Source organism: Protobothrops mucrosquamatus, unplaced genomic scaffold, assembly GCF_001527695.2.
Source record: "Protobothrops mucrosquamatus isolate PMUCROS unplaced genomic scaffold, P.Mucros_1.0 scaffold_294, whole genome shotgun sequence".
In the NCBI taxonomy this organism is placed as follows: Eukaryota; Metazoa; Chordata; class Lepidosauria; order Squamata; family Viperidae; genus Protobothrops; species Protobothrops mucrosquamatus.
In genome coordinates, this window is record NW_015386370.1 from 2,557,954 (window position 1) to 2,576,416 (window position 18,463).

General features: G+C 41.4%; 1 protein-coding gene across 1 annotated transcript in view; it reads left to right on the forward strand.

Annotated features, from left to right (window-relative positions):
- ADCY10 (adenylate cyclase 10) overlaps window positions 1-18,463 on the forward strand; it is a 220,727-nt gene that overhangs the window by 20,276 nt on the left and 181,988 nt on the right. Inside the window, 5 exon segments of the mRNA XM_029287319.1 lie at window positions 4,839-4,877; window positions 8,111-8,254; window positions 8,678-8,883; window positions 12,472-12,568; window positions 13,223-13,311. Of these exon segments, the coding sequence (XP_029143152.1) occupies window positions 4,839-4,877; window positions 8,111-8,254; window positions 8,678-8,883; window positions 12,472-12,568; window positions 13,223-13,311 (575 nt within the window).

Consider the following 18,463-nt stretch of genomic DNA (forward strand, 5'->3'; position numbering starts at 1 on the left):
AGGGCTTCTGTCAGGCCATCCAGACAGAACCCAGGAAAGCACACGAGTAAGTGTGACATCAGTGGCTGTTTCAGCAGCCACATCCCTTGCATTAAGGGGAGATTCAGGCAACTCCTGAATGGAAAGAAGATTGATGGCAGGAGCGGGGTCTGCTTCTACTGTTGGCAGAGGTAGTCTACTTAGGCCGTCTGCATGACCCATCTCCTTACCAGGTTTGTGAATTAAGGAGTAGTCATAAGCTGACAAAAAAATAGACCACCTCAGCATTCTAGGGGAAATAATATGGGGAGTTTGTTTACTGTTGGTATACAACCCCAACAGCGGTTTATGGTCAGTGAAGACCGTGAAATGCCTGCCATATAAAAAATCATGGAATTTTTTAAACCCTGCTACTATGGCCAATGCTTCTCTGTCTATTTGAGCGTAATTGCGCTCAGCAGAAGACAGAGTCCTGGAGTAATAAGCAGCAGGAACCTGAGTTCCATCAGCTTTCAAATGGCTGACTACAGCTCCCACCCCATAAGGGGAAGCATCACAGGCAATGCATACAGGCAATTTCTCATTGAAGTGTGCAAGCACATCATGAGATGTTAGCAAGGCCTTGGCCTCATTGAAACTGTTCGTGGACTTTGGTCCACTGCCAGACTGCCTGCTTGTCTAAAAGCCTATGTAGAGGTTCAGCTACAGTGGCCTTGTGAGGTAGGAAAGCGTTGTAAAAGTTTAGAAGGCCTAAGAAAGCCTGCAGTTCACCCTTAGATTTCGGGCTAGGAGCCTGCTGTATGGCCTTTAACTTTGATTCAGTGGGGTGAATACCTTGGGCGTCTATTCTAAATCCCAAAAAATCTGTAGAAGTGACCCCTATTTTGCACTTGTTTTTCTTAAGTTTTAGGCTTGCTCTTCTGAAGCGAAGCAACACAGCCCTCAATCTCTCTGCTAAGTTCTGAATGGATTCTCCAGCAATAAGAACATCATCAAAATAGGGACAAACCCCAGGAATGCCCCTAAGTGTGCTTTCCATGATGCTTTGGAAAATGCCTGGTGCAACATTTACCCCAAATTGCAGTCTCTTGACCTTGAATGCACCCCTATGCATTACAATGGTCTGTGCCTCAGCAGCTGCTTCGTCAACAGGTAACTGTTGATAAGCCTGTGCCAAGTCAAGCTTTGCAAAAACTCACCCCCCCTTGAGGGAAGCCAAAATGTGGCTGACTACTGGTACGGGGTATGCATGCTGTTGCAGTGCTTTGTTAATAGTGCACTTGTAATCAGCACATATACGAATGTCCCCATTAGCCTTAAGAGGCGTAACTATGGGTGTTTCCCATGGACTTGAATCCACAGGCTCTAAAATGCCTTGTTGGATCAATTTATCCAACTCAGCATCAATTTTCCCTTTTAATGCAAAGGGTACTCTTCTAGCTTTAACCCTAATAGGTGTGATGTTGGGGTCAAGTCGTAAGGAGACTGGAGGCCCCTTGTAGGATCCAAGCTGTGAACTAAACACATCTGTAAACTCCTCGCAGACTTCTGCTAGGCTTAATGTTTGCAAGCTATGCAAGCCAGTAACCTGAATTCCCAAGGCCTCAAACCAATCAAGTCCTATAAGACTCGTTCTGTCACCCCCAACAACCAACACATCCAAGGGACCCTCAAAACTCTTGTGTTGTACGGTAAGGGTGGCCTCCCCCTTTACACACACCTTGGAGTTTTGGAAGTCATGTTGGAAGGTCTAAGTTTAGCCTGGAACCCACTGCTATTGCAAATCTTCCTGAATGTATGAAAGGAAATGATTGAAAGAGCGGACCCAGTGTCCAGCTCCATAACTAAGGGAATTCCTTGCAGCCTCACCTTAAGGGACAACTTCTTTTTAAGAGGTTTGTGTGTGCCTGTTCTGCAAACACTCCTGCGCGACACGCAGAAGCCCACCCTGTTTTGGCTTGGGACCCTGGTACCTTTCAGGTGCAATTCTTCTCGAAGTTGTACCTTCTTTTGGCCTAGACAAATGGCTGCTATGTGGCCTTGCCTTCCACACGCTCTGCAGACGGCTGAACGAAACCTGCAGTCAGCCCTCTTGTGGCGACCTCCGCACCCGAAGCATTTAGGCCCAGCTGAAGCTTTGTCTTTGCTTCCTTTCTTCTTTCCACCTGTAGATGGGAAAAGATGATCCACCTCTTCTTCAGGATCTTCTTCCGGGCCTTCTTGGACTTCCTCGTGGTGCACAGGAACTTCTTCTGAGCTGTTCTTGATGGGCCGCGTGTGTTTGACTGCCCCACCTGCTGCCTCTTCAGCTGTTACCTCTCTCAAAGCATCTTGGAACAAGAGGTCTTTTCTTGCAAAGAGTTTTTGTTGCAGCCCTCTGTTCCTTAACCCGCATACAAAACGGTCTCTAAGTCTTTCTTCTAAATCCTTAAAGTCACATGGTTTGGCTGCTCTTCTTAATGCTGCGATAAATTCCTTGGCTGATTCTCCTGCCCTCTGATCCCTTTGTTCAAAAGTATGTCTCCATGTAATGACAGACATCTCTGGTTGGAAATGCTCTTTCAATAGATTTTTTAAGTCTGTGTATGTTACAGACTCTAGAGGAGCAGGGGCTGCCTAGTTTTCTGCAATCTCAAACACGTCCTGACCGCAGACACACAACAGGGTTGCAGTCTTCAAGCCATCTTCTCTAACTTGATTTACTCTGAAGTAATTCTCTGCTCTAGCAACATAAGACTCCCATCTCTCTGGGCGAGCTACGTCGAATTCTGACAGTCTCCCAATCTTTGCCATTCTTGCTTGCTATTCAGGAAGGGGTCTATCAGCCAGCTTACCTCCAGCGATGCTGTACTGGCAGGCCAGATGCTGAATTTAATGCCGTCTTCCTTTCTTCAAGGACTCCTTTGGGTAAGTCTTATAATCTTCTTCTTTCAGCTTGCAAGATGATCCCACCTTCGTCGCCAGTGTTAAGTCCTCGTCTTAGCAGCAAAAGAATGGCAAACATACTGTCAGCAACAAGTTCTTTATTCTCCTCCTGATTACTCCGTCACAACTGAGAGGCTCGCAGGCCTCTCTCTTCCTTTTTTAATAGCCAGAATCCCCAGGTAAAAAGGATACAAGAAAATAGCGCGCTTTGCGCCTCGTGCATGTGCGCAGGCTGGTGCCGCTTTGTCTGGTCCCGGGCAGCTTTGCAACAGCCCGTTACCATGACAACGTCCCGAGCCTGCTACTGCAGGCTCAGGACACAACAGTGATTGTGTGAACACAGCCCCTATGTCTAGGACCACTTCTATCCCTTCAAATTAAAATTGCAGAAATTAAATCCTGGGAACTCTCTATGACCGCAGAGTGAGACAAGAACTCCTCTGAGCATGGATCAAATTTCTCTCCTTTCCTTTCCCATTGTGCCTCAGGGATTCAAGGGGAAGATTCCCTCCCCCCATAAAGGATCCCCGCCCTGTCCTCACCATCGCTCTCTGCATCATTGCTTTCAAGGTTAAGCTAAATGGAGGCTGTTGTTTGGGTGGGATGCAGGGGGGGGGCTTTGTAGCAGAGCCAGTGGGAGGGAGGAGGGGAGGCAGGCAGATGCTTCTAGGTTACATGGTCAGGGGAGGCAGGAAGGGAAGGAGGGCGGAGGGGGGAGCCTCTTCCAATTCCTTTAATATTGTATAAGAAGAGGGCTTGGAATTCACCTCCCTTTCCTGCTTACCCATAAAAAAATTGCACTGGCCCAAAGGCTGCCTCCCTCTGGGCGGGAGGGGAGAAAGCTTTAGAGCAGTGGGGGAAGAGGGCCTGGCAGTGTCAATCTTGAGACTGCCTGGAAATGGGGATGGTGGAGGGGAAAAGGCTGGGCCCTGTTTACTGTTCTTTTAAAGAAGTGCACTCTCCTTTAAATTACAATAAAATACCATTTGTATGGAACAATTCCATACAAATTATTGCAACCTTGATTAATGTCCAGACAGCATTCTGGGATCACTTGGTGGTCTCCCATCCAAGTATGCTGTTTGGGGGTGCTTGTGAAAAGTGTCTAGTGAAGGGAGTACGGTGGATTAAGACTGGAGACACAGCCACTCTCACAGGCAGGCCTACCTTACTTCCCTGTCAGGCGCACGATTCTTGGATTGCCTGGTGGTCTCCTATCCAAGTACTCTTTCTGGGGCAATTGTTAGCTTGTTCCAAGCATCCTCACCTACTTTTTATGGGAAAGGAGGCTGGGATCAGCAACACTTCCACCCATCACCCCAGGCTTTTGGGCAGCATTGGCAAAGAAGGGGACTCCCAATTTTGCAGGAAAGCCCCTCAAGCTGCAACTTTTCCTCTGCTGCTCCATGCTGCTAGTCCTATGCACGCTCTGTCAAGCTCTGCTATTGTTTCCATTTAGAAAGAGGTCCCTCTGAGTTCAATTGAATAAACTCCATTTAAAGATGAAATGGAAGCTATAAACACCGTCCATAAGCAGAAAGGGGCCTTTGGGGTTTCAAAGAGATTTTTTAAAAAAATATTGTGGTTCTGAGGTAACTTTCATTTTAGCAATAAAATAACCTACCAATAATTAAAAGTTAAATTATAAATTGAATCATAAAATGGCACTTGGCATAAGTGTCATAATATATGCTGCATTTCAAATGTTTCTGCCCACATTGCTAGTTTCATGACCACTTGAGGATAATCATAATGGGGATATGAAGTGCAGCAGGTGGTGTGGCAAGTCAATAGCTGTTCTGTTTGTAGGGAAAAAAGAACAATGATTAAAGTAAATCAGGGCATTTTCTCTAAAAGCAACTTTCTCATGGAATTTTCTCTACCATATAGTGAAAGATCATTTGTAAATTTCTTCCTTTTTCTTTCATGTATAGAAGTACTGGTGTTTGGAGGTGATGTCTTGAAATTTGCAGGTATGATTTGTGAAAAATAAAAAGAGTGATTTTATTTTTACACATCAAAATCATTTTTTGTTTTATTGTGTTAGTTTACATCTTATTTCAATACAATGATATTTATATAATATACTTAATTTTGTTAACATTGTATTGTTTAGATATCCAGAGTATGGGATATAAAAATATAAAAAAGAGGTGGACATTCTATTGTTATTCATTATAGTTTAGAATATTGGTGTTATGAGCATTAGGATTATTTGGGTTTTTTTCATTCAAAGTTTAGTATAGCTTTGGAAAGTAAGAACATGCTGTACATCAAAGTATTGGTTATACAGTATAATAAAGGATTTGAACTTAGGCTAAATTATTTGATTTTGAAATGTATGTTATATTATTATTAGGTATATCTCTTGGTATGCATGTTTATGTATGTTTACATATGTTAATGGAAGGAAAAAATAGATGTTTAACAAATGTAAAAGACTAAAAAGTAGGAAAGAAAAAAATGAAAAAAGAGCTTTTAAGTTTCTGACTTCCCTTTTTTTTTACACATCTGCTAATTTGCAATTTCTATAAGGATTAGGCCTCCTTAAAAGCCAAACTGTAGCTAGTTACATTTACTGTGGTGCATGATATATTTTATGTATGGGAAATATTCTTACATTTAGTTAAAATTCTATTGTGTATGTACTGTATACTGCTAGTTTTGCCATTGCTACATTTTCTCCAAGTTTAAGTTCCTAATCAGAATTGTATCTTTCTTCCAATACTAAACAAAGTTTATTATTGTTGCTGTAAAAATATTTATTACTAAATGTTAATATTTCTTGGTTTTTTTTTGTGAGATTATTGCTAATAAGGAAAGTCGTGGTTTTGTTTCAAATTTAAATTCCATTTTTTTCTCTGCATTGTACCACATCTTTCCAATTTTGAGGTTGTTTTTACATATCTATCACATGTAATAAAACATTCCTATACATATTTGTGTTGGAATTGGATAAAATTTGCTGACAAATAGAATAGAATAGAATGGAATAGAATAGAATAGAATAGAACAGAGCTGGAAGGGACCTTGGTGGTCTTCTAGTCCAGTCCCCTGCTCAAGCAGGAAAACCTATGCCATTTCAGACAAGTGACTGTCTAGTCTCTTCTTAAAAATCTTTAGTGATAAGTGCCCATGATTTCTGAAGGCAAGCTGTTCCATTGGTTAATTGTCCTCACTTTTAGGAAGTTTCTCCTTAATTCCAGGTTGCTTCTCTCTTTGGTCAGTTCCCGACCATTGTTTCTTGTCCTTCCTTCTGGTGCTTTGAAGAATAATTTGACCCCCTCTTTTTTGTGGCAGCTTCTCAAGTACTGGAATACTGCTATCATGTCACCCTGTTTCTTTTTTTCTTTAGAATAAGTTTTGGATGTTAAATACTGTGGGTTTTTTTAAAAAATCTCTCAATGTGTGCATGTTTTAAAAAAGCAGTTAATGTTTCCTTTTTATTTCTTAGCTAAATTAAAAAGAATTTCCAGGCAAAATTGCATAATTTGAGAAAACCAAGCTTTATATGAATAGAGAGCCATGTGTTGTTGTGTTGTTGTTGCCTTTTCCCATCTGAATGTTTACCCCAAAATTGAATGTGTTTATCTCACCCCTTCTCAGAAGCTGCCATCCCACACCCTGCTGTTATTTGGCCATGCTGACCACTTGCACACCCTCCTACATCCTGCAACATCTATCCCAAGTGTGATCCCACTCATACTGTGCCACACCAATCCCTTGCGCATCGTCCCATACCTGGCAACAACCACTTATCTGCTTGCTAGGCTGCTTGCAAGTTGTCTGGGGATTTACAATTTCCTGCTGGCTTCTCCACTTTATTGGAATATGGCAGGATATGATAAGGAGTTATTTTCTTAATGAACCACAATTCTTGTTTAAAAACAGCAGTGGCGAATGCTGGGATTGCATTTGCTAAGCGCTGCCAGGGTTGCCATTGCTAAAGTCACATGATGTCATGCTTTACAACCCCACCATATAGTGACAGAAATTCTGTTCCTACTTTTCTTTATCTAAGGACTACCTGTAGTATTTTTAACATGTTGGTAAATGGTAATTATATCAAGTTGATTATTAGAAATAGGAGGGTAGGTTGCTGCCATATTGGTAAATGGCCTTCTTGAATCAATACAATAAGATTTTTCTCAACAGGTTGGATTGTATTTGATTTAGTATGCCTCCATCTGTCTAAAGCTCAAGCATACAAATTCTTAGATAAATTAAATTATTTGTAATATCAGCCCACTATAATTGAATTTATTTTAGACTGTTTCTTCACTATGATTTCTAGTATCATGCAATCAGTGTTGTACTGATATATAATAATAGTAAGGTGGACAGGATTTATATGGCTTTAGCAATAACTGAGCGATACTTCAGAAGATAGTATAAATTACAAGTGAAGAAATGGCCTGAATTGTATAAGAGGATATCCTATTTTCACAAAAGTCAATATTTAAAAAAAATATGTTTATGAAATTATTGCAAGCATCATCTTCATAATTTGCAAGGGTCTCTGCATCTTTCCACCGCATTTCTGAGTCCAGAATTATCTTGGATTCCCAACTAAAGATACCATTTTTTTCTTAAAAAAGAGTAAAGTATATAAGTGCTTCAAGCAATGACAATTATTTTATTAAATAATGACTTTGGATATTGATATACAGTAAACTTGGCAACTTTAAGGTGTGGATTTCAACTCTCAGAATTCCCTAGCTAGCAAGTTGACACACCTTAAAATTGCCAACTTTGAAAACACTGATATAAATGAACTTAAATAATGAGATTTCCTAATTTAAATAACACATTGAAAGATAAAAAGGATGCAAACACAATCATAAAAGTTAATACAAGAAATGTTTTTATAAAAACACAAAGTTTGAAATGACAATAACGAACAACAAAGCATTAGTATAATTAGCCTGATCTCTCGATAACAGAGCCCCACATGCCACTTCATCATAGCTCAGTACATGAGCCCTGAGGAGGAATAACTATTTCCTAACTAGTTATATTATGAGGGGAGGGAATTTATAACTATTAGTAACCAAGAATGCACACCACAATAGGGTATAGAAGATCATTATGTTATTGCAGGAATAAACAGTCATACAAGTAGGCTACTTTTAATAATTCTGTAAAACTATTGGAAATACATTCTTGAAAATACAACAAGCTCCATGATTTATTCTCTTATTTCTAGGTGATGCTCTGTTGGCGCTCTGGAAGGTAGAGCGTTGCCATTTAAATGAGATTATTACTCTAGCACTGAAGTGTAGTTTCAGCATCCAACAAGAATATGGTGTTCGTGATACTGAAGTGGGACTTGAGCTACGAGTGAAGATAGGTACCAGCCCCTCAGTCTAGAACAAACTTGAAGCCTATTTTTCATAAAAAAAGCTATAAAATGATGTATATGTTAATTTCATCCTGTGCGGAAAGAAACAGAGACAAAAGGAAAGCTGCAAAGATGGCTATAACCAATAAGTAACCTCTGTTAAATTAATATTTCCTTTCATCAACACTTAGGATTGAAGGTAAAAAAATGGAACTATAATTTTAAAAAAATGACACAAAGATTAGTCCAAAAACCCATTATCCTTTATCAGCAGAGATAAGATTTCATTTATAATTAAAGTATAAATAAAAGTAATAATTTTCTGGATACTTATAGATTGTGGAATTATTTCAGTTTCAACTTTCCCACCCCCATTTTATTTTAGTACGCTATAATCAGAATCTCTGATAAAGAAGTTGAATCTTTTCTCAGGACTCTCTGCAGGTCACATCTCAAAAGTTGTCATTGGTGATAACAGACGACAACATTTTGTGGTAACTGGTCGAGCAGTGGAAGAAGTCCGGTTGGCCCAAAACTTAGCCAAAGCAAGTGAAATTATCCTGTCCCCCAACTGCTGGGAGCTCTGTGACCGGAACTTAATTGAGGTAGAAAAAATTAAAAATGAACGAGCTGTCAAGGTTGGTACCTTCTCGGGTAAGAGTTTACTTTGCTTTCTGTGAGATTGTTTTGTTTATAAAGGAATGTGGTTGATTTTAAACATTAAAAGTGACACGATAGTTTTCAGATAAAGGGTTCATATACAATATACAAATGATGTCTGTATTATTTTTTTATTATGTACTTGTATTAGGTTTTTGGCAAACGTCCATTCCTCACAACAGAGATATGCCCACTATTTTTTTGCCAGCATTTTCACATATTAAACTTACTCTATTCATTTTTCATATTTAGTAATTTTAGCATACATAAATTAATCAATTTGCTCATTTTTTAATTTATATAGAGTTTGGAATCATCCACTATACTATCTGTCAAACACAACTGCTATGCACTTTAATATATCAATTTTTCAGAAACCTTGCTTTATCATACGTTTGCAGTGATTTCACTGCAAATCATTTGAGCTCCCATGCAACAACAGGTCATCATCTGAATAAAAAGTACATTTATGTCCCCAATCCATTTCTAATATCGTCACTAACATTCCCTTTTCATTTATCCATATATACAAAAAATAACCAATGATATGTATCTTGACATACTCTCTATGATATTTTATTCTTCCACCGTTATATTAGTACCATCTGGTATCACTTCTAGCCATTACAAGAACAAGCGACAGATGGAAATTGGGCTCTTACCTAAAAGAGGCACTGAATTGTCTTTTACATGCTGTAGGGCAGCTGAGAGAAAAATGCAAAGGCTTAAATAATGACATTACAAATAAGCTTTGCTCCTGAAACAGACCTGGAATTCTTTTCTTATGACCTTTCTTTTTTTTAAATTGACCTTATATTGACCGATTAACGAAACACTTCAAAGAACTTCCAGGCCTTGTTTATCCTAAAAAGTCTTTAATCATGTAACATAGTGTCAGCACAGCATGGTGGATGCCAAGATATGAATTCCCCTCCCGTGAGCACATAATATTCCAGCATATTTCCCTCCTCTTATTTGCAGTCATAAATCACATTCTCCAATTAGTTTGAAGGGCAAAGTTTCCCTTCCTTTCTGTAGCCAGCGGTTTCTTACCTTAACTAATCCTTACACACATACTTTCTCCTCCCCTCCCAGCATCATCTAATTTAACTCTAAAAATACCACACAGCTTATACAGAGAGTGGCAGCCTCTTCATATATTGTCAAAGCAAGAACATCCAATGTTAGTAGCATTGACACCTTTCTTCAATGAACACTGTTATGTCCGGAGAATAACGGCGCTTGAGACGAAGCATTTCTAACAAGTCTTTATTCTCTGCTTCCAATCTACGAACAACCCGAGCAGAGGCACGCAGGCCTCTATTTATACCTTCTGATCCCCGGGCAAGTTCAACCAATCACGAGGCGGTCTTTTCCCGCCTTGCGCATGCGCGCAAGGCCGGCGCCACTCAGTCTGGTCCCGGGCAGCTTCTGCAAATGCCCGGGACTCTTGCAATGTCCCGAGCCTGCTTTTGCAGGCTCAGGACACAACAAACACCATTCATCAAAACTATAGTGGGGAGTAGTTGCGTGTTCAAAGAACACAAGCGCTTTAGGTACCCAGAGGGAGTCAACCCTCTGACCTCTGGGAGCCAGTAAAGAAAAGAAGGAGTATGATGTAATGGTATATGGGAATGACTTTGGGAGACAGAGAGAAGAAGAGTCATGGCCTCAACAACCATCATGTAAAGGTATCTCAAGCAGCAGAAATGGAAAGGATATGGGAAGAGTCTCAGAAGGGGATCCTCCCTAGTTTCCTGGAAAGTAAAAGTTTAAAGAGGAGAGAAATACTTAGAGATTTGCAAATCTGAAGTAAACAAGGCAAGAAGTACAAAGCATGGGTACCAACACTATATTTATTATGAGGTTATAGTAACAGAATCTTGCAAGTTTGAAAGTAGAAGTAGGAGCCACAATCATATAGATCAATTTCCTTGTTGAATGTAAATATTTATTAGCTGATAGATTGAAGTAGTGTGTTTATTTGCTTATACACACTGACCAAACTGGATTAATCTGAAAGAAAAATATAAAAGACAACATTATGTTCATAATCAATGGAACCAAACATATAAATAGAAATAAGAAATCTACACTAATCTCCTTAGATGCCAAAAAAGCCTTTGATAATTTGCAATGGCAATTCATATTGGCAGAACTAAATTGAATCTCAGAAAAGAATTTCAAGCTTGGGTTAAAAGTATATGCTAATGGCAAAAATAAAAGATTATGGCCCATTGAGCAAACTCTGCAGATTTTCAGATCAGTAAAGGAACAAGACACGGATTTCTACTCTTTGCTTTATCTTTTATCATCATGTTAGAAATACTGTCAGAAAAAAATTGAAGGTGGTAACAGGTCTCAAAATCCATTGAACAGAATATAAGCTTAAGTGTTATGTAGATGCTGTAATATTAACTATTACAGAACCACAAAAGTCAATAAAACAGCTTATGGAACATAATGTTTATGTTTATCCAAATGAATATGAACATAATCCATACATATGGAGAACATTCTGCATACATAGTTAATATTCAGTAACAAAAATAACTACAAGATTTCTAAAACAACAAGGAATTAATTGTCAGCAAGAGGAATCTGGCTGTCAGAGAGCCCACTCAGCAAATATCTTGGCTTGCACTTGACAGGAAACAATAAAGAAATATATCAAAATAATTATAAACTAGGAGAAGAGATTAAAAATATCCTGAAATGTAGCAGAAACTATTATCATACAAATACCTTATTTTATTTATGCTCTGACTTCATTTTTTTCATTTCATTATATATTTGTTGTACCTAATTTTGAAAAAAGGCAAATAATTATCTCTTTGAGGGAGATGGGTGGTTCAGAAATGTGAAAAATAAATAATTATAATGCTTGTGACATTATATCCAAAACTGTAAGAAACTGAAAGAATATCTACTTTTTTATACTTATCTCTTATCTAAATTTAATACTCTAAATCACATAAATAATAGAATATTAAGAATTTAAGTATATTATATAAATATCACTTTATCCAAATGTATTGTACCAAAACTGAGAAAATGGCACAATAGATGGTCTATGGTCTACACAGCTAGATTTAATAACATATTAAAGGCTGAACTAGTTCTATATTAATATTTTAATATTAATATTTTATGGATGTTGCCAGGCCCCCCAAAAACCAAGAAATACCGCAGGATTTCTGCTAAGCAGTTTCCTTTATTGTTCTTACCTACAGACAAAACCTTGCAAAACTCAAGCATTTGAATCCTTAAAGATATATTCCGAGAACTTGTAGGGAGTAGCTGACATGACCTCTTCCTCCCAACCAAACCATCTAAACTTCACTCTCTCTTAGTTGTCTGGAATGCACTCTCACTCTCCTGGGAATCTTGACTACTGTACATTTCACCAAACAAATAAAAATCATCCCTGTGTTTAAGAGGCTGATAAAATTGCTATTATAATTTGCATAACACCAATTCTTGGTATCTCGTGTTAAAAATGATTGACAATGGCTATGGATAGCAGACAAAACATTGTTGAATATTACAATTTTATATACCTCCAGGTTAAATACATCCGAAATGTCCCTGACTTTAATACTGATGAATTCTTTGACAGATGTGCAGAATACCTAAATCAGAATCACATTTGTGACAGTTTTGGTGAGTTCCTCATGAATATTGAGATTTAGAATTATTTCTCAGCTCATTTATTCCTATTATCCCATTGCATTTGATTTTCTAACCTAATTGAAATAGCATCTCCAGTCTTACAATGATGTAGGAAAGTTTCATTGTAAAATTTATCAGAGATTTTATCTTGCTTTACCTATAAATAAAATATAACAGCATGAGAATTGCATTTGGCAGTAGAACCTGCTTCCATTTCCCAACTACAACTAACCAACTATAGAAATAACCAGGAACTTCTTTTACCTGTGTTTTGAATACATAAAAGGGGCAGTGAAAAGTGGACCATGCTAGCTACCCACATTTCAGAATTGCTATGGTTGCTATATTCAAGATTTCTGTATTAAATTGAAGGTATGAGAGAATTCACAACTCTTTTTGATTCAGAAATAGTCAGAAAATGATGGCACTACTACAATTTACTCACACCCAAACACATGCACATATAGTTGCATTAACATACTCACAAACACATACATTCATACACGATGCCAGAATCACATCCCTGCTCCTCTGAACATTAGCAGAAAAGCATACAGTGTGCACAAATTCAACACATAAATATACAATATTATGTTTCATCAAGGGTCTCATAGTCTCCGTTTTTTTCTCACCTTCCCTTGCCAGAGATTTTGAGAATAGCCTCTGTGTTGGGTCAAGATGAAGAACTTGAAAAACGCTTGCGAAAATATGTGATGAAGAATGTCCTGAAGAAGGTACTTCAGCAAATGCTTAGTTACCATCGGTTTTATTGTGTAGTGGGTTTCAGTAGGCAAGGAGCAGACCAGCATAGTTACAATGTTATTTATTGACTCAAACTAGAACTGGAGAACTTCAAGCAATTGCCTATAATTTATACTCTGAGCCCACAGAGCCTTAATCAATCACAATACTTGAAAAACCCGCCCAAATATGAATGTTCAAAGTTTCCTTCCAAAACAGTTGGAGTTAACAGTCAGGGTCATCTAAATATTAGTTTCATTTTAGCTTCACAAGCAGTTGGAATTAAGTTAGTTTCACTTTAGCAGGGATTAACACAACTTTATATATATTCAGTACATAACACCCCTTTCCCCTAGGATAGTTATCATCCTCAGTCTGTTCAATATTCATAGTCTTTGAGATAGGCCGGGGGGCCAACGGATCCTGGTGGACTGCCGCAATGTTATTGGAGAGTCCTGTTCAAGTGGAGTATTATCCATCTCCAATTGAACAGAGTTGTGATAGCCGTTTAGGTCGCCTGTGAATGGCAGTGGCTCTACGGACCTTCGTACCTCCATTTCCCCGGAGGCAGCCATGGGTGATGTAGGCAAACTCGGAGGAAAACAGTTCTCTTGTGTGTCTGATAAAACCTCGGGATCCCCACCCGGGACTGGCCCGGCCTGCCGACGGCATAACTGATCAATGTGGCGTCTGACCTTATGATCATTTTCCAGAATAACCTCATATGACAAGGGCCCCGTTATCTTAGTTACCCTAACTGCCACCCAAGGTGCCCCACTTCCATAGTTCCTGGCCCAGACCAATTCACCCAACTGTAAGTTCTGGGGGAGGGGTTGGCTGAGCCGTCTCTGCCGCTACTCTGTCTGGTGAAGTCAGTCGAGCTTCGTGGTGAGCCGGCAGCCCCACCTCAGCTCCGCTGGACTGCGACCTGCTGCTGTACTGTGTGTTGACACAGGAGGAAGTTCGCCAGGCGGTGATTCCAGTCCCCAGTTGTCATCCGCTTGAGCGCCTCCTTTGTGGTCCTGACCATTCGTTCGGCCTGACCATTGGTCATGGGATGGAATGGAGCAGATGTTACATGCCGAATCATGTTGGTGTTGAGGAAAGATTGAAACTCTCCTGCCGTGAATTGTGCCCCATTGTCGGACAAGATTACATCTGGCAGACCATGTGTGGTGAACAGCTGGCACAACTCTTTGATGACCCTGGTTATTGTCATCGATGAGACCGGTGCCACTTCCAACCACTTGGAATAACTGTCTACTACAATTAAGAACACCTGCCCTTGGAAGGGGCCTGCAAAGTCAATGTCCATGCAAGACCATGGGGCATGCGTGGTCTCCCAGTGGTGCACTGGTGCTTGTGGCATCTCCGGTCAGGTTTCTTGGCAGGCCTGGCAACTCCTTACTTGATTCTCAATGTCCTTGTCTAGGCCTGGCCACCACAAGTAGCTCCTGGCTAGAGTCTTCATTCGAACAATTTCTGGGTGCCCCTCGTGTAAGGAATCCAGCACCCTGGAGTGAAGACTGGGTGGAATGATGACCCTGCTGCCCCACAGCACACATTCCTTGTGGGCCAGCAGTTCGTTTTTCCGAGAAGCGTAGCGATGGAACTCAGGACCTGGCCAGGTCTCTGGCCATGCCCTTAACACCCAGTTGAGAACGCGGTTAAGCGTTTTGTCCGTGGTGGTTTCAGCTGCAATGTCCCTGCATGTAGGGGTGCTTCAGGCAGATCCTGGATCACCAGGATACGACAAGCTGGGGCTGGGTCCGATCAGTCTGCGGTAGAGGCAGTCAGCTGAGAGCATCGGTGTGGCCATTTCCTTACCTGGCTTGTGGACTAGCCGGTATGAGTATGCAGCCATGAAAATGGACCATCGTAGCATTTGCGGCGACAGGATCTGTGGTGTCTCTTTGTCTGCTGTGAAGAGACCAAGCAGAGGTTTGTGGTCTGTAAAGATGGTGAAGGTTCGTCCATATAAGAAGTCATGGAACTTCTTAATGCCAGCCACTATGGCGAGGGCTTCCTTGTCTATCTGGGCATAGTTTCTTTCAGCCGATGATAATGTTCTAGAATAGTATGCGATGGGGGCCTCTCTACCATCTAGCATCCTGTGGCTTAGTACTGTCCCAATGCTGTATGGCAAAGCGTCACAGGCTAGTGTTACTGGTAGGTTTTCATTGAAATGAGCTAGGACGGAGTCCGAGGATAACAATGATTTTACTGCCTTGAACGCTTTGTCTTGGGTGCGTGACCATGCCCAGGGTGTTTTTTTGTCCAGTAGGCGGTGTAGCAGTTCTGACAGGACAGCCTTATGTGGTAAGAAGGAGTGGTAAAAATTGAGCAAGCCCAGGAATCTTGTAGCTCCCCTTGGATTTTGGTGTGGGGGCTTGCTGAATTGCCTTTAGCTTTGCGTCAGATGGGTGGATTCCAGCAGCATCGATGCAGAAACCCAGGACTTCTGTGGATTCCACGCCGATCTGGCAGTTTTCCTTCTTGAGTTTTAGGCCTGCCTTGCGGAAACATTGGAGTACTGCATGGAGACATTCCGCCAGGATTGCCGCTGATTCCCCCACAATCAGGACGTCATCAAAATATGGGCAGACACCGGGAATGTTCTTCAGTATTCGTTCTATAATACTTTGGAACAACCCTGGTGCTACGCTTACCCCAAACTACAAGTGGCGCACTCGGAATGCACCTCTATGTGTGACGATTGTTTGTGCTTCTGCGATAGCGTCATCTACCAGTAGCTGCTGGTAAGCCTGGGCGAGGTCTAACTTAGCAAAGATTCAGCCTCCCTGGAGCGAAGCGAGGATGTGGCTCATTACTGGTACAGGGTAAGCATGCTGCTGTAGTGCCTTGTTTATGGTGCACTTGTAGTCTGCGCAGATGCGGACGTCCCCATTAGGCTTAACTGGGGTCACTATTGGAGTCTCCCACTAGCTACAATCCACCGGTTGGAGCACTCCCTGCTGTACCAGCTTGTCTAGTTCCGCATCAATTTTAGGCTTCAATGCAAAGGGAACCCTGCGCGGTTTTAATCAGATTGGAATTATTGCTGAATCAAGGTTGAGTGAAATGGGTGCCCCTTTGTATGGTCCCAACTCTGTGCTGAATATGTCAGCATATTGTTGGCATACTGCTGCTAGATCAGCCATTTGTGTTCGATGGATGCCTGTCACCCTGATGGCCAGGGCCTCAAACCAGTCCAGTCCTATGAGTCTAGTGCATGGTCTCTCTATGACCACTATGCTGAGGGGACCATCGAACTCTCTGAATTGTACTCTAATGGTAGCTTCCCCCCTTATGGGAACATGGCAATTCTGGAAGTCCGTTAGCACTAAGCTCAATGATTTGAGTGGGAACCGCCATCGGCTACATTTACAAATGTGATCAAAAGTCCTAGAGGAGATAATGGACAGGGCTGATCCAGTATCTAGCTCCATGGAGCATGGGACCCCTTGCAGTCTTAGTTGGAGTCTCATCTTTTCTTTGATGGAATGTTGGGCCCCTGTGAGTTGGATGCTATGCCTTCCTGAGCAGTATTCAACTCTGTTCTGTCCTGGGGGCCATTTCTCCTTGTGCTGCTGTGTTGCAGGTTTCGTTTCCCACTGACGACCTCTGCAAACTCTGGCAAGGTGCCCTTGCTTTCCACAGGCAAGGCATACTGCTGTGCAGAATCTGCACTCTGCTCTTTCATGCTGTTCCCCCACAGCTTGCACAGCTCTGTGGGGAAGTTGCTTGCTCTGTGGAGCGTGGCCATCTGGGTGGCTCTCTCCGCAAATGATCGATTTTTTCACTCTCACTGACCTCCCCCGATCCTTCTGTGGTCCCTTGGTGGATCGCTGTGGGGCTGGTATGTGTTTTAGGTGGCCGGAGAGTCTTCATTGCCCCTCCGGCAGCCTCTTCCGTCATGACTTCCTTCAATGCATCTTGGAAATTCAGTTTCTCCATGTCGAATAGGCGCTGCTGTAATTCTCTATTATGCAGGCTGAAAACGAGCCTGTCTCTGAGATGGTTTTCCAGGTCAGGGAGCCTCGCATTGGCACGAAGCTTGGCGAACAGCTGCCACAAACTCTGCTGCAGATTCCCCGGATCTCTGCTCACATTGCTTGAATGCATAGCGCCAGGCCATTACTGAGAGTTTCAGCTTAAAATGTTCCCTTAATTTTTTCTTGAGGTCTGCGTAGGCCACAGTCTTTATACTTGCCGGTGCTATCAGGTTTTCAGCGATATCAAATGTGGCTTGTCCACAGACACATAGTAAGGTTGCCGCCTTCAGACCATTGTCTGTGATCTGGTTAGCCCGGAGATAGTTGTCTACTCGGGAGACGTATGAGCTCCACTGTTCCAGATGAGTAATATTGAACTCGTTGAGCCTTCCTAATTTAGCCATTTGGGGAGGCCCCTGTGGTGCTGGTTAATGCCTGTACTGTACTGTTGGAGCTGTGCTGCACTTTGGGATCCTGGGGACAGATCCCTCAGGTATATCTGTACCTCCAGTGTGTCTTACTGGCAGGCAGAGCAGGGAGCGTGGTCCCACCAGGGCTCTTTACCTGGTCTGACACCCAGTGATTTCAGCATGCCTCCAGTGTGGCTTACTGGTAGGCAGGGGGTGATAACTAGGCCTGCCAGGGCTCTTTACCCAGCCTATCACCCAGTGATTTCAGTCTCTTGCTTAGCAGCAGCTCTCTCCTCTGCAGCATCCCACCTTTTATTGTGTAGTGGGTTTCAGTAGGCAAGGAGCAGACTAGCATAGTTACGTTATTTATTGACTCAAACTAGAACTGGAGAACTGAAGGCAATTGCCTGTAATTTATACTCTGAGCCCACAGGGCCTTAACCAATCACAATACTTGAAAAACCCGCCCAAATATGAATGTTCAAAGTTTCTCTCCAAAATAGTTGGAGTTAACAGTCAGGGTCATCTAAAGTTTAGTTTCATTTTATTTATTTATTTATTTATTTATTTCATTTATACCCCGCCCTTCTCCCGGAGGACTCAGGGCGGCTTACAGCCAGTTTAAAACAATCCCACATAAATACCAAATACAAATCTAAAATAATTAAAAATAAATATTTGAATTGGCCGCTCTATTAAAATTTTGTTAAAACCAATTAAAATACCCCCTAGGCCAGTCC